This window comes from Hemicordylus capensis, chromosome 2, assembly GCF_027244095.1.
Source record: "Hemicordylus capensis ecotype Gifberg chromosome 2, rHemCap1.1.pri, whole genome shotgun sequence".
NCBI classification, from domain to species: Eukaryota; Metazoa; Chordata; class Lepidosauria; order Squamata; family Cordylidae; genus Hemicordylus; species Hemicordylus capensis.
Window position 1 is genome coordinate 213,988,892 of NC_069658.1, and position 21,206 is coordinate 214,010,097.

Consider the following 21,206-nt stretch of genomic DNA (forward strand, 5'->3'; position numbering starts at 1 on the left):
GAGAAAAAAAAAACAGAGCAAACACAAATCAACCCCCCACCCCATTGATTAAAGACCCCCCCCAAATTCATTTGTGTTTCAATCTGTGAACTCCCATCTTTTTTGACAGCCCCTCTGCACCCAGTTTCTACACACACAACCCAAGGGCTAACAAGCCACACTCCTGAAAAAAGAGGGACCTGCGGTCCCACAGCAGAAAACAGAGTTGGACCAATGGCAACACTGCCCTCTTGTGGCGACAAGGGGCAGTGCAACATTCAACCAAATCCGAGCACCGCTCAGATTCTGTTCTGGGGGAAGCGACTGCCAAAAGAACGGCTGAGTTAAGACCGATGCGTTGTATTATTCCCTATAAAGCCCTTCCTAAGAGTTCTCCCGAAGAAATTTCATCTTTTTAAAAAAGCGCGCAAAACACACACGCATGACACCGTGCCGTTTGCTTCCTTGAGCGACTGGCGGCATCCTTAATGCAAAGAGAAATACCTGCTAGACTGGAGTGCCCAACCTTGGGGGCCCAGGTGATTCTGGAGCGGCTCCCATCATCCCATGATGGGGGATGATGGGAGTTATAGTCCACCCACCTCTGGGAACCCAAGGTCAGGAGCCCCTGTGCTAGCTAGCCAGCAGTGATTCGATTTAGGTCTGCTGAGACCACCACTTTTCCTTCCTGCTCGATTCCAACCCTGCCACAAACACAAAAAATAACCTCACACAGCATTTTAAGTCAAATTGTAGACCCCCCCACCCCGTATCTCCCACCCCCGCCCCACCCACTTCAAGCAGAAGCCGAGTCTCCCTTTTGAGGTAGAGAGTTTTGTCTCAGGGCCAAACCGGGGTTCTAAGTCTCAGCTGGTTGCGTCCTGGGTTCAAGTAAGAGAGTCAACACAGTTTATTGCTACCATCAGGAGCAGCAGCAGGAGGCGGCAGCAGCGGTGGAGGGAAGGCGGACGAGGGCGTGGAAAGGGGAGAGAACGGGGCGAGAGAGGGGCCGGGGATCCCTCGTCAAGACTCCTCGTTGCCGGAATCGTCCTCGTCGCCGTAGCAGCTGTCCACCTCCTCGTCCATCTCGTCGTCCTCGTAGTAGTCGTCGTAGAAGAGGTCTGAGCCCTCGTCCGGCGCGGGCGTCTTGGTCTTGACACAGTACTCCGCCAGCGTGGTGGGGACTTTGACGCCGTCTCGCTCGGCGTCCACCTTCGTCCCCAGGACTTGCTTCCTGGAAAAGGGAAAGGGCAAAACCTCCGTTACAAAAGGAGATCTGTGAAGTCTGTTGAAAGCATCCCTGACCCAAGGGGGTGGGGGGCAGAAGAGTTCCACTTTGAACAACTTGTAAAGATAGAACATGACTAGGGCTTCTCTGGGCCATTTAAAGCTGTAATGATTACCCGTAATTGGGGTATTGGTGGTGCACAGTCCTTCCAAAGTTGACCATCAAGAGTTACAAAACCTTCAGCCAGAAGTGCCTCAGCAGTCAAACTGATGTTTTATTTATTTTTATTTAATTTATTTATTCGATTTCTATACCGCCTTTCCAAAAATGAATCAGGGTGGTTTACACAGAGAAATAACAAATAAATAAGATGGATATCCATTCCTTGGTTTTGCAATTCAGTAGCCACCCAATGGCGCAGCGAGGAAATGACTTCCCTAGCGAGCAAGAGGTTTTTGGTTCCAATCCCACCCTGGTATGTTTCCCCAGAATATGGGAAACTCCTATATCAGGCAGCAGCGATATAGGAAGGTGCTGAAAGGCATCATCTCACACTGGAGGCAATGGTAAACCCCTCTTGTATTCTACCAAAGAAAACCACAGGTGCCAGGAGTCGATACCGACTCGAGGGCACAACTTTACTTTGTATATTTTATCTGCTCTTTTCCTACATGGATGATGTTTCCCTCGCATAAAGAACAACAGATGCTGCCGACAGAATCAAACAAGAATGTCCTGTAACTCCGGACGTTGCTCTCTTGAGAGGTGGGTGCAGAAAAGGGGGAGCAGCCGTTCTTCAGGTCACTAGGCAGTTTCTCCTGCCATTGAAGCATCTGGCAGATGCCCTCAGCACAGTGGAGGAAGAGCCTTGCAAATGGGGCTATGCGAGTTACTAGCGCTCATTGATTTTTACAGGCTTGCTAGCCCATGAATAATAATCACCCTTCGCATTTATGGCTTTCAAGTATTTAAAATGTTTCACGGAAGTTATTTACGTGGTCATCCTACCAGCCCTGTAAAGGAGGTCAAGAGGATTATGCCCATATTTATCCTCCAGTTTGTCAACAGTGAAGCCAAATCAACAAAAAACCAGGGCGCCCTTGGATGACCTGCAGGATCCAGGGGGTGGACCTCCTGGCCTCAGGCTGATTCAGGGGTTCTCAGTCTCAGGTCCCCAGATGCTGTTGGGCCACAACAGCCTTTGGATGATGGGAGTTGTAGTCACACATCAGTTGGGGGCCCAAGCTGGAGAAGCCTTGTATTAACTGCCTCCTGAGTTGAGTGGAGGCTAGGGCAGAGGACTCCTGGGAAGAACTGGGAAGTAGAACCCACCCATTTGTGCCCGAGCTCCGAGCTCCACACCCACCTGATAATGTCTGTGTATTCCTGATCCTTCCCTTTGCTCTCCTTCCATTTCCTGTACATCACAGACGCATCCACATTTGCCGGAGAAAACGTGTTTGGCTCGTTGAGCAATGAGATCACGCTAAGGAGGATTGTCCTGGTTGGGAAAAACGAGAGGGGGGGTTGTTGTTATTATTTACATTTATAAACCGCCCCATCCGGAGGCTCTGGGCGGTGTACAGCAACTTTTAAACGACATAAAAACACACAATTGAAAACACAGTACTAAAAACAATATAAAAACCATTCAAACACAATTAAAACCATTTAAAACCAATTAAAATACTTTTAGAAAACAACAACGCTTGACAAGCCTTGGAAGGCCAGGCCAAACAAGTAAGTTTTTAGGGCTCTCTTAAATGCCGACAGGAAGCCTAAACTGTGGATATCTGCCGGGAGTGCATTCCATAGGCCAGGAGCAGCTACAGAGAAGGCCCAGTTCCGAGTTGCCACCAAACGTACCGGTGGCAACTGGAGATGGACCTCTCCAGATGACCTCAGCGAGTGATGGGGATCATACCGAACTCTGCAGTTAAAGAGTTCTCCAACTGCAGCACTGGGACAAGCATGAGGTGCCACTGAAGCAAGCTATGGGGCACCGCCAAGGGAAAACAGCCAAGGCTTACTGGAATCACAGGGTCATTTCAAGGGAACCCGACGAGCTGAACTGCGGAAAGAAAAATCCACACCTTGCCCCGAGAAACGTCACGTTGTGGAGGCTGGAGAGAGCCATCCCTTCCGTGCTGCGTTGGAGATTGACCAGGGGCACCTGGCTGGCCACTGCGGCAAGCGAAAACAGCGGCCCAGATCAAGGGTTCCCAAATACCGGTCCCCAAATCTTGGACTACAACTCCCATCACCCCCCAGACTCTAGATCAGGGCTGCTCAACTTCGGCCCTCCTGCAGATGTTGGCCGACCACAATCCCTGGCTAGGGGCCACTGTGGCTGGGGATTGTGGGAGTTGTAGTCCAAAAAACAGCTGGGTTGGGGGCCTGAGTTGAGCAGGCCTGCATGATGGGAGCTGTAGTCCACCATCATCCGAGAACCCATGTTTGATGAGAACCCCCGGGCGAATGGCCTAACCTAGTTTTATTTTATTTTTTTATCGTTAAATTTATATACCGCCTTTCATTAAAAACCACCCCAAGGCAGTTTTAAAAAGTTAAAACACATACGATAAAAACAACAATAGTCAAGTTAAGCGCAAGGGGTAGGCACGAGACTTCTGGGGAGGGTGGGGAGTGAATGCACCCTCCAGACTGTTGTTGGAATACTCTGGCCGTTGAGGAGGAGGATGGAAGCTTTAGTCCAACAGCACTTGGGCATTCAAGACTGAGAGTCCCAGGATAAGACGGACCTTGGGTCTAAACCAGGAAGGCACTTCCTATGCCTTCCTGTCCTTCACTCAAACCTACCTTTTCTCCACCCAAGGAAATCCAACTAGTGGCTCGGGGCACCGCTCCAGCCCCAGAGGCTTCCCATAGAACCTCCTTAGCAAGGTCCCACCGCTGTGGTACATAGGAACACATAAAAAGCTGCCATATACTGAGTCAGACCATCGGTACATCTAGCTCAGTGTTGTCTACCCAGACTGGCAGCGGCTTCTCCAAGGTTGCAGGCAGGAGTCGCTCCCAGCCCTATCTTGGAGATGCTGCCAGGGAGGGAACTTGGAACATCCTGCTCTTCCCAGAGCGGCTCCATCCCCAGAGGGGAATATCTTGCAGTGCTCACACATCAAGTCTCCCATTCATATGCAACCAGGGTGGACCCTGCTTAGCTAAAGGGGCAATTCCTGCTTGCTACCACCAGACCAGCTCTCCTCTCCTGCCGTGTACCGAGTCAGACCGTGGGCCCATCGGGCTCAGGACTGTCTACAGCAGGGATTCTCAACGCTGGGTCCCCAGATGTTCCTGGACTTCAACTCCCACAATCCCCAACCCCAGTGGCCTTTGGTTGGGGATTATGGGCATTGAAGTCCCAACGTTGAGAATCCCTGGTCTACATTGACTGGCAGCTGCTCTCCAGGGTCTCGAGCAGGAGTCTTTCCCGGCCCTACCTGGAGATGCTGCCGGGGACGGAACCTGGGACCTTCTGCTCCACCAGTGAGCAGGGGCCCCATACGGAGAGAAGGGAACAGCCTCACCTCACATTCTGGGTAGGATTCCACCTTTCCGAAGGCAGCTCTCCACTCTGTGGGTCGTCCACGGGAGGATGGAGGATGGAGATGCAAACGTCCCCAGTCTGAAGAGGGAGAAGACGCGGCAAAGCAACCAAGATCAGCTCCTCCACTGGCACCCAGAGTCTGTCTTTCCCCGCTACCCTGAGCAAAGAGGCACCTTTTCAAGCGGTGCTTTCTGACCTTTCGCAGAGAGCGAGAAGCGGGCCCTTTGCTGCAGCCCTCCCGCCGGCTGTCCCTGGCGCTTCCCGCACGGTTTAAGACTGTGAGCCCCTTTGGGACAAGGACCCAATTCCTCAGCCCTTTTGCTAGCCAAGCAATAAGAACAGCCCTGATGGGTCAGCAGGCCCATTGAGTCTGGCATCCTGCTTTGCACAGTGCCTCTGGGAAGCCCACAGGCATGAGGGGAGGGCCTGCCCTCTCTCCCGTCGAGAACTTAGGAACATAGGAAGCTGCCATATACTGAGTCAGACCACTGGTCTATCTAGCTCAGTATTGTCTTCACAGACTGGCAGTGGCTTCTCCAAGGTTGCAGTCAGGAGTCTCTCTCAGCCCTCTCTTGGAGAAGCCAGAGAGGGGACTTGGAACCTTCTGCTCTTCCCGGAGAGGCTTCATCCCCTGACGGGAATATCTTGCAGTGCTCACACATCAAGTCTCCCATTCATATGCAACCAGGGCAGACCCTGCTTAGCTATGGGGACAAGTCATGCTTGCTACCACAAGACCAGCTCTCCTCACCTTGTCTCTTGCCAGCATGGTGTAGTGGTTAGAGTGCTGGACTAGGACCGGGGAGACCCGAGTTCAAATCCCCATTCAGCCATGAAACTAGCTGGGTGACTCTGGGCCAGTCACTTCTCTCTCAGCCTAACCTACTTCACAGGGTTGTCGTGAGGAGAAAACTAAGCATTTAGTACACTGCTCTGGGCTCCTTGGAGGAAGAGCAGAATACAAAAGTATTTATTTGTATATATACAAAAGTATTTATTTGTTATTTCTCTGTATAAACCGCCCTGAGCCAATTTTGGAAGGGCAGTATAGAAATCGAATTAATAATTAAAATAAATTAAAATAAAATAGTAATTATTATTACTGTAAAACAACAACAAAACCATCATGGCTGAAGCCAACTCTGGGTCACCTGTGGGGGGCCAGGGGGATGGTTCTGGACAAAACTGGTTTCCTACCATAGTACACAATGCTTTCCAGACGAGCAGAAGAACAGAGGGACAAGTCTCTGCCCCCAAGGAGCTTACAGCAAAAGGAAGGAGGTGGCAAAAAAGAAAAAGGGTGTATATCAGCAAAGGCAACAATACTTCAGAATGGGTTTGCATGGGGATGAGGCCAATGAGAGGTGAAGCTAAAAGGGCTTTGAGAAGAGGGGGTCTTTAAGAGAGACCTGAAGGCAGAGAGGATGGCCCCGCTTGGCATTCTCAGGCACAAGGACTGGCGAGGGAGAGCAGGTGGGGCCCCATCTCCACTGCCAAGGTGCCAGCGTAGGGCAGGATGAATCCCCGCACATGGTTACATACCTCATAAATGTTTGGGTGCCACATTTTGGTCAGGAACCTGAAGGCAGGTGGCGAATAGGGGTAGTCGATGGGGAACCGGAGGCGAGCCTAGCGAAGGGAAAGAGAGAGGGCGGGGGGAAAGGGTGAGAACATCAGAACAGCCCTGCTGGATCAGGCCCGAGGAGGCCCATCTAGTCCAGCATCCTGTTTGGCACAGTGGCCCACCAGATGCCGCTGGAAGCCACAGGCAGGAGATGAGGGCATGCCCTCCCTCCTGCTGTTACACCCCTGCAATTGGGACTCAGAGGCATCCTTAAGAAGGGAGAAGGCACACACCCCAGCACCCAGCTGCCTTGGCCTACTTGAGTGTACTTCCCCTCCACAGAGCTCCCTGGGCTAGCAGAAACTGACCCTTAGGAACATAGGAGCTGCCATATACTGAGTCAGACCCTTGGTCCATCCAGCTCAGTATTGTCTTCACAGACTGGCAGCGGCTTCTCCAAGGATGCAGGCAGGAATCTCTCTCAGCCCTACCTTGGAGATGCTGCCAAGGAAGGAACTTGGAACCTAGATGCTCTTCCCAGAACGGCTTCATCCCCTGAGGGGAAGATCTTCCAGTGCTCACACATCAAGTCTCCCATTCAAATGAAAACCAGGGCAGACCCTGCTTAGCTATGGGGACAAGTCATGCTTGCTACCACAAGACCAGCTCTCCTCTCCTTCACCTCCCCAAGGGGGGGCCCCACTCCGGTGGCTCAGGAAGGACGCCTGCTCGAAAATGGCATCAGAAAGGAGACCTCTGGGGAAGAGAGCTGGGGGGTGCCTGGGGGTTGTGCTCACCAGAGGGCCAGAGGCAGTCGCTACTGGCGAGCCGGCAAGTGGATCTGCAGGGGCCAAGAAATAAGCCACGCTAGAGCACGGGCAGGCAACTCCAGCTCTTTGGCACACGGTAATGAGCCAGCATGGTGTAGTGGTTAGAATGCAGGACTAGGACCTGGGAGACCCGAGTTCAAATCCCCCTTCAGCCATGAAACTTGCTGGGTGACTCTGGGCCAGTCCCGTCTCTCTCAGCCTAACCTACTTCACAGGGTTGTTGTGAAAGAGAAACTTAAAAGTATGTAGTACACTGCTCTGGGCTCCTTGGAGGAAGAGCGGGATATAAATGTAACAACAACAACAACAACAACATGGTGGCTGTGGATGATGGGAATTGTAGTTCTGCAACAGCTGGGAGTGCCAAGGCTGCCTCCCCCGTGCTAGACCCTCTTTAAAAGGAGCTGAAAGTTGGCCCCAAATTTTGACGGCATAAGTTGCCATACCGGCTCAGCACACTGCCCATTGAAGCCAGCACCTCAAGGACTGACGCCAGCCAGGAAAACGGGACACTTTGCCTGTGTTTGTGTCTCTCCCCCACCCCCATTTACAGCCCTTAAAGAACACCAGAACAGCCCTGCTGGATCAGGCCCAAGGAGGCCCATCTAGTCCAGCATCCTGTTTCGCACAGTGGCCCACCAGATGCCTTTGGGGAGCCCACAGGCAAGAGATATGTGCATGCCCTCCCTCCTGCTGTTGCTCCCCTGCAACTGGTACTCAGAGGCATCTTGCCTTTCTGGCTGGAGGTGGCTTACAGCCCTCCAACTAGTAGCCGATGATAGACTACTTCTCCTCCATGAAGTGATCCAAGCCCCTCTTCAAGCCATCCAGGTGGTTGGCTGTCACCACATCTTGTGGCAGAGAATTCCATAGGCTGATTATGCAATATATCTGAAGTACTTTTTCATACATTCTTCCAACAATCCTTACACATCCCAGTTCAGAAAACCTTCCTGTTTCATAGAGGAAGGCTTCCTAGCAACATCATAGTAGAGGTGGGATCTGAACCCAAGACTCCCCCATTCACAGGTCCCAAGCTATACCAGTTCTCCAGGGACTGTGCTTGCTTTGCTGGGGATTTCTGCTGTCCCTCAACATCCTGAGCATCTTTGCAGTAGAGTGAGAAATCCAAGTATAAAAATATCACCGGCAGTGACTATGCACAGTGCCGTTCCAACTATCATGGCTAGCAGCCAGTAACAGCCAACACATCCTTTATTCTCCTAGGGTTGGTTTGTTTTGAGAACCATTAATTGACAAAGACACAATTCTACCCAAGAAAGTCATAAGGTGGTGAGCCAACCTAATTTTTTGCACAAAGCTATTTACTTTAAATACCATGGTGTGAGTCCCATGGGGTTAATTATATATATGGCAAGACGACAGATTTCCGTTTGTCCTAAAGCAGGCTGCCTAGCAGATTGTTTTTGGCTTCAAGGGTGAAGAACCTCGCCCGGTTACTCACTCCACATCTCTTATGACTTTGTATACCTCTATCCTGTCATCTCCCCACCTTCTGAGCCGGTCTCCCACAGCTCCGTAAGAAGCCCCACAGCCACCCCCTGCCTGCAGGTATCTCAAAAGCTGGCCTGGCACACCGCCTCCTGCCGTGGGAGTCGAGCCTCACCTTCCCAGCTCAATACCCAGATGTACTCCTAAAAGCCAGAGACGCTCTCCAATACAGCAGTGAGAGCCTCTTATTTAAGGGGAGCAAACAACTCAAGCAGGGGGCAGAGCAGGGCCTTCTTGTTGGTGGCCCCAGCAATTCAGAACAATCTTCTTAAGCAGCCCTGTCTAAGCCCCAAAGTGCTCGAAAATGAAGGGCATTTGGGGGAAGGTCTGGCAGTGGGTGGGAGGGGAAAATTGTTCTTGATTTAATGGATGGGTTAGCGGCCACCCAAACCCCACTGCCTCCCCTTATCTGAATCATAGGGATCCCCCTAGGCTGGCAGGATAGAGAATCAGGTCCCAGGCTGGCTCAAGGTTTCAACCAGTGACACACTTTATTGTCTGTCTGGCCAGAGCCAAGTACTTTTCAGGTCAGGCGAGTCACCGTCACCTGCCTGCCCCACCAGCTAGAGGCTTCTTCCAAGACAAATATGCTTCTTCCCCGGAGGCTGTTTCCCACCCTGCCTCGGCCCGCCGAGCTGGTTGAACTCTGCCTGCCCTGGTTGTTAGTCATGCTAGGCAGGGAAAATTTCTGAGGCAGGCAGATACAGCTCTGATCGGGCTGGTCCAACAGCCGAGGACTCCATGGTGGCCCGCCAACTTCCTTGTCCGGTGTGGAGGTCAGGAGAGCTCTGGGAGCAACAGAGACAAGCAGTGTGGGGTGCAGCAGGTACGACCAAGGGGGGCAACCAGCTGAGGCAAGTGGCTCAGATGTCAGGCTGTGTCTGTAGCCCACAATTCCAAGGAAATCCACTCAGATCCATATGAAACCCAGGCCTGTGTGTGCCCTTTGGGGGCGGAGCAGACTGTCCTTCAAACCCACCAGAAATGTGGAGTTGAAGATTTTCCTCGGGGAAACAATCCCAAAACAGAAAGTACTTCCAGGCTTTATTTTCTCATAGAGAGTTCTCCATTTCTAGATTTCTGTTCACAAAAGGTTCTGAATGTGTTTCAGTCTAACACGTAGAGCACATGAAGTGTCTATTGATTTCTCTCTCCCTGCTTTCAGTTCCACGACCTGAAAAAAAATGTGAAATACAGCACGGGAAGTTTAAAAAAAAATATTTAAGATTTTAATTTGTGGATGGTATTTAAATTGTTACATTGTTTTAAGTTTCTGTATATATTTTAATTTGTTTTATGCTATTGTTAACCGCCCAGAGACGAAAGTTTGGGGCAGTGCACAAATGTGAAAAAAATATATATATATTTTTAAAAAAGGTTTCTTACTAATTATATAAGTCTAACAGCTTTAATAGCCCCCCCCACCTCTCTGTTTTGCTCATTCGAGATATATAAATGGTTTAATTTTTTTTTAAGCCAACTCTTTCTTCTAATTAACAAGCATTTGGTCCCCTTGAGAGGGTTCCCGATCGCCACAGGTAACCCAGCAAGAGGCTACAGCCCGCAGGGAATGAGGTAAAACCGGATGACGTGCAAAACTTATAAACACTGGGAAAGCGTGGGTGGAGGTTGGGAAGGGAAGGGCTGTGACGACATCAGGTGTATGTGACTCAGTGTGTGTATGGTACAAACCCAAATTTAGCTGCCAACCGGCAAGATCAGCTCACAAACTATTTAGAGCATTCTGAGGAATAATGTTTTGCCCATTTTATGCACATAAAAATGCATTTTTATTTTAGGAACATAGGAAGCTGCTTTATCCGGCCACTGGTTCACCCAGCTCAGTATCGTCTTCACAGACTGGCAGCGGCTTCTCCAAGGTTGCAGGCAGGAGTCTCTCTCAGACCGACCTTGGAGATGCTGCCAGGGAAGGGACTTGGGACCTCAGATGCTCTTCCTAAGATAGGGCCCCATCCCCTACCTTGCAGTGCTCACACATGTAGTCTCCCATTCAGATGCAAACCAGGGCAGACACTGCTTAGCAAAGGGGACAATTCATGCTCACTATCACAAGACCAGCTCTCCTCCCTTTCTACAAGATGTGCACAAAGTTTTCCCTCCGAATATTTTACTCTGCATCCCACCCCCACAAGTTCTCCAATTCCCAATTTTGTGGGAGACATACACCCTCTAACGCTCCTGCACCTGTCCACCTACCTTCATGCCAACCTCACACAACCTGTGAATAAGGTAACATTACTGAATGCCCAAAGCATTCTCACTTGCAGGTGAGCTGCACTGTTAGGTCAGCACACCTGCCAGGATTCCGTGACCTCACAGCAGCTTGACCAATGGCTGAGGAGGGCGCCCTGAGATAAAACAGCTCATTCATTGCCATATGCCCAAATTACAGGTTTCCTCTGACATAACCCATTTGGGGTTTGTAGTATATACACAGTGAGTCACACACAGTGTCATCGTAGCCACTCCCTTCTACCCACACTTTCCTAGTGTTTAAGTGTCGAGCCTCACCCAGTTCTACCTCGTTCCCTACAGGCTGCAGTCAGTCCAAGCTTGCCCGGAGCCGCCCACTTGGCTACCTGTGGCGATCAGGAATGCCCTCCAGGCAATCACGCTTTGTTAACTGGAAGAAAGAGTTGGGGATTTTTCATCTAAGCTATTTACATACCCTAAATGAGCAACATGGGAAGGTGGGGAGGCTGTGGAGAACTAGTCACTATCATGGAATTATTTCCATAGTTGTTAGCAGCCTGAGGCAAGTAAGAATAATCTCTGGACACACAAGGAAGGAAAACATTTGTGAAATAAAACAATGACTTTTCCTCATACCTAGGGAGACAGCTGGCCACAAATGATCAAGACCTGCAACAAAATGTTGCAATATACCCCTGGTGAGCATGTGTCTGAGCATGGGGGAAATTTTAGGCACCTTTCCCCCTCAGAAGCAGAAGGGATTGTGACTATCTTGTAACCCCTGCTAACTGGGCAAAGAGGCACCTTTTTAACATGGTGATTCTCTTTATTGAGCAGGGGGAAAGTAACTGGCCCTCTCCACCCCCAGCACAGTACCTCCAGTGACTGGTGCTGGTGTCTATCTTATATTTCTTTTTAGATTGTGAGACCTTTGGGGACAGGGATCCATTTTATTATTTCTCTGTGTAAACAGCTTTGGAAACTTTTGCTGAAAAGTGGTATGTAGAAGTTGTTGTCTTGAGGGAGTATTTTTCAGGCTGAGAGATTTCCTACTCTTTAAGCCTTCCTCCCTGCTCGTCACTGCATTCCATTAGCTCCGCCCACCAGGTTGTCTGTTAACTTTTCTGAGCCCACAAACATTCTACTCCACTGAGTTACACTGGATCAGTTTTGGGGAAGGGGTGGGCCCTTTAGCATATGTCCTTCCAAAACTGACATGTCGGCGGGTTACACTGAGTCAGCTGGTATTTCACTCTCGTCTACAGGTGCTTCATAAAGATAATCATAATATGGGTGATGGATGCAGAAGGTTATGCATCCATAAGGATTAGTGGGAGGAGAGCCAGTCTAGGGGAAATGAGACTGAATTGTCCCCTTTGGCAAACAGGGTCTGTTCTGGTTTGCATCTGGATGGGTGTCTACATGTGAGCGCTGTAAGCTGAGGCCATAGCTCAGTGGAAGAGCATCTGCATGAAGAAGGTCCCAGGTTCACTCCCTGACATCTCCAAGAAGGGCTGGGAGAGACTCCTGTCTGACATCTTGGAGAGCTGCTGTCAGTCAGTGTAGACAATACAGAGCTAGACGGGGTCTGACTCAGTAAAAGGCAGCTTCCAATGCTAGGATGATGTTTCCAGCTCTTTCAAAAACAGGGAGCCTGATGGGAGAAACCTGCTCTTTGACCTCTCTAGCAATCCATGTGCCAGTCAGCAGGCCCAGTGTTTTAAGGTGCTGATGGGAGACCCAAAATTTCCAGAAAAGTGTTCACTGCAGAGAGAACCCCGGGAACACAATTTAAAAAGCCACACACACACACAAGACAAACAGGGGGTGGGGGGGAGATTGCAGAATGCAGCCTTTTGTGGCTGAAGAGGCATCAGGAAAGAGAGAAAGAGACACAACCCACATGCCCTTTCTGAACACAACTGGATTAGCTGCCTCCCTCCCTCGAGGGAAAGCTCTAGGGGAAGCCTCTTTCTTGATCGGGTCACTTTGCTCATATACGGGCTCTACCAGCTCTCCACAGCAATCAAACTGTGCAACCCAGGCCGAATTCTCCACTGCTGCCCCAAGGCTTTGGAATGCACTCCCTGCTGATATAAGAGCCTCCCCATCTCTGGCAACTTTTAAAAAGTCAATCAAGACACATCTGTTCACCCAGGCTTTTAATTAGATGTACTGTTTCAGTACTTTTAACTTGTTTTAGGTTGTTTTCACGTTTAGATTTTGGTTTTTTGGGCAGTATAAAAATTTGTTAAATAAAATAAAACTGGCCCAGGCGCAGACCATTATCCCCCCTCCTTGCCCCCCCCGGCTCTCCCCTGCCCCCACGTCCTCCCCCGCCTGCCACCATTTTCTACCCCCCACCCCTGGCCGGCCGCACACCTGTCCTCCACTGCTTTCCTCTCCCACTCCTGGCAGCTTGCTCATGAACTCTCATGAAAGCTGCCACGCATGGGATTAGTGACAGGTACGTCTTAGAGAATGATATAGATATAGATATAGATAAATGTGAGGTAGGGTGAGAGCAGACATGCAGCAGACTGGATTACACCAAAGGTCCATCTAGATTATCTTAGAATATTAGAGCTGGATAGGCCAGGGGCTCTCGGGGCTTCAGCCAGTGCGGCTGGGGATGATGGGAGTTGTAGTCCAACATCATCGGAGGACTCCTGGGTGCCATAGGCAATGGTGCTGTAGTTCAGTGGTAGAGCTAGGGAAGAAGGGCCCAGGTTCAATCTCTGGCAGTATCTTCAGGAAGGACTGGGAAAGACCCCTGCCTGAAACCGTGGTCTGATTAGCAATGTGCAAAATGTTTCAACATCAAAACGTTTCAACTTGAAGCCGGCTGTTTTCGAGTGTCTCAAGTTCGAAACAAAATGCCCCGTAAATAAATATGTTGAGCTTGGAACAAAACAACCCTGTTTTGAGTCAAGAAGTTGCAAGTGCCGTTTTGGAGGCCTGTTTCTCCCTTGATTTGGCTTCCTGGCACTGGCTTCTGATTGGCTTGCGATCGCCTTGGCTGGCTTCTTATCACACAATTCAAGTGTTGTCGTGGGCAGCTGTGCCCCCATTGGCTGAAGGAAGGGAGTTGCTCTAGTTGAGCTTATGGCTATGGTTGCTGCTCAGGATGCTGCTGTGGCAGTTGTTGCCATGCTACAAAGGAAGGAGTCATAACTGTGTGTGAGAGCGCGACTTGTGCCAGTGGTGTTACTGCAGCGCAGGTACTGTGGCTGGCAGTGGGTTCGGGGTCAGTGATTCTTTTTTGGCCATTTTTGGACAGAAATGTGGGTTCTGTGTTGGGAAGGGAGAGATTCCCTTTTACTGCATGCTTCTGCAATGTTTTTCAAGGCAAGTTTGCAAAATGCAGTGCAAAACCTGTGTGTGCACTCGGAGTGCTGGTTGTTCTGGCCAGAGGCAACAATGGGGAAACTCAAAACACCCCATTGTTCCCCACGGGTAGTTCCTAGGGACACCAAAGTGGGCTGGGTGGTAGGGCATCATGGGTGCCACCTAACACCTATCCCACAAAAGAAATGGGCAAGTGGGCAATTTTTAACAAATTTTTAACCTTCCCCCCTAACCCCCATGGGATCCATAGGGGTAGAAAAGGTTAAAGTGTATATTTATTTATCTTTCTATATTTGTAAACCGCCTGATATATACATCTCTAGGCGGTGACCCTGCCTCCTATTTTTAGACTCCTGGGATGTCCCAGCCTGCCTCTAAGGGCACAGATCTACAACGCTTGAGCAGGATCCGGACTCAGCTAGTCATGACAAAACCCCACTGAAATTCATGGGACTTCAGTTACTCATGACTAACTCATCTCATTGATTTCAGTAGTGCTTAGTCATGACCACCTGCTCCTTGACTCCGTCACTGGGCTGAGACTCAACACTTGGGGAAAGAGTAACCATCTTCAAACTTGCTCCCCTAGTCCCCAGTTCGAATTCCACCTCCCCCAGAAATTTACTAGGGTGGGGGGGTTCTCAGGCTGGGTTTCCAGATGTGGGACTACAACTCCCACTACTCCCTGCCACAATGGCCAAATGGGATGATGGGATTTGTGGTCCAACATTTACTGACGACATCTGAGAAACCCTGACCTAGGTGGGCCTGGCAGGTTACAGTCTCTCCGCAATACCCGGAACATACGGGAATAATGAGTGGCCAGCCTTCCAGGGCGGCTGTTAGGGTTACCACAAATGTATCTAATGTGCTTCAAGCTCTAGACATTTCATGAAAATGTGAAGGGTGGGCACAGCAAGCAATTGCAGCGGGAATGTTTTCCTCGAACGGCAGAATATAAACATGCAAGTAAAGAAACTGGACAGAAAAAATAAGTGCCGTATTTCCCTGAATCCAAGACTAAGTTCTTTCCAGGTTCTTTGATGTTACGAAATTGGCAGGTGGCCTTAAATTCAGAGTTCTGTTCCATCTGGGTAAATCTGACCTCTGTTTTGGAAGGAGGTCATCTTAAATTCAGAGTCGTCTTCTATTTGGGTAAATATGGTATTGGTCTTTACCCAACCCATTAAAAGCAATGATTATGCCAGCAGATGACACTAGATTGTACACCCAGCCCAAGGCCTATGAGGTGACCTCCTTGACGAAGAGGCTGCCTGATCTCACCAGGTAGAGCTGACTCAGACAGGTGAGGGCTCCACCTAGTCTCACAAGGAAGAGGAAGAAGAGAGTTGGCAAGAAGCCTGGCTTGCAAAACAGGCTCAAACCTATTGAGCGTAACGTTCTGGGCCAAAGCTGGCCCAGAGGATGCAGCCCTCGGCTCCCTTCTCTAATCCCATATGACCTACTACCTGCTTGCCCAGAAAACAAAGCCTCTGTCATCTTGTTTTCTCCAACTCTGACCATCCGTTTTGTACTGAGAAGCCAATTATGGACTTGAAAGAGCTGGACAAAGGCACCACGCCACAGCAATGCAGATGGGAGGAAGTTGTAGCTCAGTAGGAGAGCCTTTGCTTTGCAGGCAGAGGGCCCCGGATGCAGCCTGTGGCAGCATCTCCAGGAAGGGCTGGGAAAGACACCCCTCAGAAACAATGGAGAGCTGCTGCCAGCTAGTGTAGACAATACTGGGTTTGAAGGACCATAAGAACACATAAGGACAGCTCTGCTGGATCAGGCCCAAGGAAGCCCATCTAATCGAGCATCCTGTTTCCCACAGTGGCCCACTAGATGCCGCTGGGGAACCCACAGGCATGAGGTATGTGCATGCCCTCTCTCCTGCTGTTGCTCCCCTGCAACTGGTATTGAGAGGCATCTTTCGTCTGAGGCGGCCTATAGCCACCAGACTAGTAGCCATTGATAGACCTGTCCTCCATGATTGTGTCTGGCTCAGAACTGTTTTATCTGCACTGACTGGCAGCAGCTCTCCAAGGTTTCAGGCAGGAGTCATTCCCAGTCATTCTCAGATGCACAGGGGTCTTTTGCTGAAACTCATTACTGAGATAAGAACATAACAACGTAAGGACAGCTCTACTGGATCAGGCCCAAGGCCTATCTAGTCTAGCATCCTGTTTCACACAGTGGTCCACCAGATGCCTCTTGGAAGCTCCCAAGCAGGAGATGAAGGCACACCCTCTCTCCTGCTCTGAGGCGGGAGGTGGCCTATAGCCACCAGACTAGTAGCCGTTGATAGGCCTGTCCTCCACGAATCTGTCTAAGCCCCTTTTAAAGCCATCCAAGCCACACCCCCATGGCAAAGAATTCCACAGATTAATTATGCACTGTGTGAAAAAGTACTTCCTCTTGCAGGCCTAAATTTCCCAACATTCAGTTTCATGGGATGACTCCTGGTTCTAGTGCTTTGTGTGTAAGATAAATATTTCTCTCTGTCCACCCCAGGCCTGTTCAACTTAGGCCCCCCCAGATGTTTCTGGACGACAACTCCCATAATCCTCAGCCACAGTAGCCACTAGCCAGGGGTTATGGGAGTTGTAGGCCAACACCTGCAGGAGGGCCGAAGTTGAGCAGGCCTGGTCCACCCCCTCCACTCCATAAATAATTTTATACACTTCGATCATGTCTCCCCTTAGTCGCCTCCTTTTCCAAGGTAAAGAGTTCCAGTTGCTGTAGACTAGCCTCATATGGAATTTGCCAGGCTAAGAGCCCTGTGTGAGCCAAAAACCTACGCATCCTCTGTTGGAAGACCCAGCTGGTGTATCGGCCCACAGGGAAGGACCACGTTCAGTGCAAGAGCATCTGCTTTGTGTACAGAAGGTTCCAGGCTCAAACCAAGGCATGTCCAAGGAGGGCTGAGAAAGTCTTGTCTAAAAAGCTAGAAAGCTGCTGCTAGTCAGTACTAATAAGCGAGATGGAAAAAAGGTCTTCTTCAGTAGCAGGCAGCTTCCTAGGTACCTATGTACGTTCATCATCAGTGAAGGGCCGCATCTCAGTGGGAGAGATACAAAAGGTCCCAGGCTCAATTCCTGGCATCTCTAGAGAGGATGGGGGAAATACCCGACCAGTGGAGACAGTTCTGAGCTAGACAGACCAAGTGTCTGACTCACTAGAAGGCAGCTTCCTATGTAACTTCCTCTCTCTTCTCTGGCCACTACTTGCTTTTGGGAAGCTTCCTGCAGAAATGAAGGACAGACGGACAGAGTGGATGCAGAAAGACAGACAGTCCCCTCCAATAAATGGCAAGTCTCAAGCCAGCACAGTCACCAGCTCCCAAAAACTCTCCTTGGGCACCAACAGGGGAGACCCCTCCACCTTCACCCAGCATTGCCAAGAAGCCCAACAAAGCCCTGCCAAGTCTCTGCCGCTCAGCGTTATGCATCACAACAGTGGCCTAGAAGAATCAAGTCAAAAACTGCCCTAGAACTGCTCACTAAGGAGATGTTTTCTTCATGCAGGCAACCAGCTATTTGCAAGCATGCCATTCCTCCCTTCCCGGGGAGGAGCAAGAGAGAAAGGAAAATCATTATTCCACTTCCTGTTATGATTGTGTGACAGTGTGCATCTTCCCCTCCACCCTCCGCTGCACTCAAAAGGGAAAGGAAGAATGATTCCAATCCCTTATCAGCATTTTGGGACAAGACCAAAGAATTACCCATCATTTTGAGAAAGGAGCCTTAGTCCACACATCCATTATTAAGGAGAGATATATGGTTTCAGTTCATCCATTACTAAGAGGCAAGAAAGAATTGCATAACTATTATTACTTGGAAGCATGAACAGTTTACACAAGTCCTATTTATTGAAAACTGTTCCTATTTAAAATCAAGTTTCTGAAGAAAGAAGAAGGGGAAGTTTACCCACATTCCTATTAGTACTACTACTTATATACTGCTCTTATGTAGAAAAATAATTAAGATGGGTTCCTGTCCCCAAAGGGCTCACAGTCTAAAAAATGCTCATTGAAAACTGTGTCCAGAAGAACAATTCCAGCTATTTAAAGTTACTCACAAGGAAATTGGGGAAAACATTTTGCTCTAACTTTGAAGGAGAGCATGGGTAAGCCCCACTGTATTCAGTGAGACTTACTCCCAGGAAAGCATCCATACACTGCAGCGTGAGATTTTAAGGGAACTGGAGAGAAAAGCATATTTAAATGCCTATATCTAGCTGGCAAGATGCAAGGGAAATAAGAAAAACATTTACTATTCCTAGCATTACTGTGAAGAACAATACCAACCGTTTTAGAGGAAGCAAGGAGAGAGCTTATTAAGTCACAGGAAACACGGACTAAATTCCAGGTATTATTTGGAACTACAGTAATTACCGGGATGAATTATTCCCATAATGTATGTCACGGAGGAAGAAGGGAAAACAAGGGATTAGCTTCACGTTCCAAAGCATGTTTACTCAGAAGTAACTCAGCTCTCGGAATAAGAATTACTGGAATTGGAATTACTTAAATAGGAATTGGCTCACAGAGCTCAAAAGAAATGACCTTGCAGGAAGCATGTTTTGACTGCAGTCTTGAATATTTCCACTCCAAAATGCATGCACTTACTTTGACACTGTTACACTTAGTATCTATATAGCTACATCTTTAAGGTTTAGATATCTACCTGATATTTTTCTCTGCTTGATGTGTTCTTTTTTTCTTATCTCCGTCTATTAGACTGTAAGGTGTCTTTCTTTTAAATCTACATACAGCATTAAGGAAACTTTTTTTTGCTTAACAGCCACTAGTATAATTTTAGATGAGCTTTATTTCCCATCTGTTGTGTTTAGAACAGATAAAGTACTTTATAAACAAGAGTAGTAAAAACAATAGTGAGAATATTTACTTTTCCCATCTGTGTATACACACATCTATTTATATCTTTAAAGCGTGTGTGTATGTGTGAGAGAGAGAAATATACTTCCTTTCTCATGAATATAACACATTCCAACATACATGTATGCATGCTAACATTCACGCTTAGAGTGTATAAACTCTAACCCCTATTAAATGAACAAAGAGGCATCTTTCAAAGCGGTGATTCTCTTATATTTATCGGGGGAGAGCAACTGGCCCCATCCAACCCCAGCACAGCATCCCTCCAGGGGCTGTTACTTTTTTTTAACCTAATATTTCTTTTTCAGATTGTGAGCCTTTGGGAGACAGGGAGCCATCTTATTTAATTTATTATTTTCCTCTGTAAACCGCTTTGGAAACTGTTGAAAAGCAGTATATAAATAGTAGTATTAGCATTACGTATTTTAAAATTAAGAATATATACTGTTCTCAAAGCGGTTTACACTGCACAAGGTAGCTGTGCGTATATTATGGAATGGAAGTATAGTAAATACTTAAGTGTTAAAGATGTAAGTGTACAGATATGTGAATGAACATGCATATATGCTAATTCATCCATGTATTTAAGCTTAGAAAATAACTGGGTGCATTTATGTTACTAATTGGATATTTCCACTTCACATTTATGTATTGAATATAGACATATATTCAGCCTAACCTCCTTCACAGGGTTGTTGTGAGGAGAAACCTAAGTATGTAATACACCGCTCTGGGCTCCTTGGAGGAAGAGCAGGATATAAAATGTAAAAATAAAATAAATAAAATATATCAGAGTATTACTGATCTACTCCAAGTATTACTGGAGTATTACTAACATTATTATTATTGTCAGCTTCAGACACTCAAGGGACATCCAACCATGTATTATGCCTTGTTGACATCTGGATTAAGTTAGTGCGAGCCATGCTACTGAAATCCATGGACAAGTCTGTGTTGGCTGCCTTTCTCCCTTCACCTTCGCGGACTACTCGAAACTCGGTCTGGATGCCAGCTATTCTGTTTACTACAGACACTGCTGTTTACACTTCTGGATTTCCCCATACTCGGATACTTCCTTGACGCCTGGGTCTACAACAGTCCCGCTTTTGCTTAGAAGGCACACACGCACTAGTTTTATTTAAGTCCTTGGAGAGGAGAGAGAAAAGCGATTCTCTTCTTGTTGTTGTTTTGGGGAGAGAATTAGGATCTCTCTCTCGCCTTCCTGCCTAGGGATCCTGCCTAGGGATCCCGCAACGCTCCCTTCCCATATCCCAGGGAAGCAGCCCTTCCTCCAACCCCCTACCTTGAAGTAGCCACCCTCGTAGTGGGTGTTGGGGGGCCCGAAGATGGCCACCTCCCAGTTGTAGAGATCCCCTTCGTCCACCAGGCTGACTCGGAACCCCTCCACGGGCTCTTCCTGCAGTCCCTTTAGCTCCAGCAGTAGCGCCTTCTGCGAGCTGGGCACGGACGGCCGAGCCATGTCGTCGGCCGAAGGAGCAGGCCTCGGTTAAAGCCGGGGGATCGCGTAAGCGCGGAGGCCGGCGGAGAGGAGACAGAGCCGAGCAGGGAACGAGAACGCTTGCGCGACGACCAAGCTGCTACTGCTGCGGACCCGAAAGAGCGCCGCTGCCAGAGCCCCGATATTCGACGACGTCAACGGCAGTTGCGCGATGCAGCCTGGGACGTGTAGTTCCTCCGGAGGACGGGCCGCAGGCCACGCCCCTACGAAGAACGGCCGCCACTGAGAAGAGGCCCTGAGGACGAGGGCGTGGCTCAAAGGGACGGGAGCCGGAAAGTGATGGAACGGGGACTACAGCTCCCGGCAGCCTTTACGATACGCGCGCGGAAATGTGCCTCCCGAGGCCAGGCAATGTATGTATTATGTACACCCCACGTGTTGTAAATAATAGAGACCCCATATGGGTCTAATATGTAAATAATAGAGACCTATATAATAGCTTAAATAGAAGAATTAGAAATATGTTATTGGTGATATTAATATTAGTGATAATATAATAAAATATCTTGCTCTTTTAATATTGGCATAATAAAATGATATCTTG

The 21,206-nt window shown here is 48.8% G+C and overlaps 1 protein-coding gene across 1 annotated transcript; it reads right to left on the reverse strand.

Moving 5' to 3' along the window:
- Positions 1-760: 760 nt before the first annotated feature.
- Positions 761-20,836, reverse strand: CDC34 (cell division cycle 34, ubiqiutin conjugating enzyme). Its single transcript, XM_053301919.1, has 5 exons — positions 20,447-20,836; positions 6,318-6,404; positions 4,756-4,853; positions 2,574-2,708; positions 761-1,213 (listed from the first exon to the last, which is right to left on the reverse strand). The coding sequence occupies exons 1-5, from the start codon at positions 20,621-20,623 to the stop codon at positions 1,003-1,005; spliced, it is 708 nt and encodes a 235-aa protein (XP_053157894.1). The 5' UTR covers positions 20,624-20,836; the 3' UTR covers positions 761-1,002.
- Between the last annotated feature and the right edge of the window lie 370 nt (positions 20,837-21,206).

Excerpts from the sequence above, each read along its gene's own strand:
- CDC34 (XM_053301919.1), bottom strand. The coding sequence starts at position 20,623 with ATGGCTCGGCCGTCCGTGCCCAGCTCGCAGAAGGCGCTACTGCTGGAG. Across the intron at positions 6,405-20,446 it reads ACGAGGGTGGCTACTTCAAG|GCTCGCCTCCGGTTCCCCAT; the intron begins GTAGGGGGTTGG and ends TCCCTTCGCTAG. Across the intron at positions 4,854-6,317 it reads GGCACCCAAACATTTATGAG|ACTGGGGACGTTTGCATCTC; the intron begins GTATGTAACCAT and ends CTCCCTCTTCAG.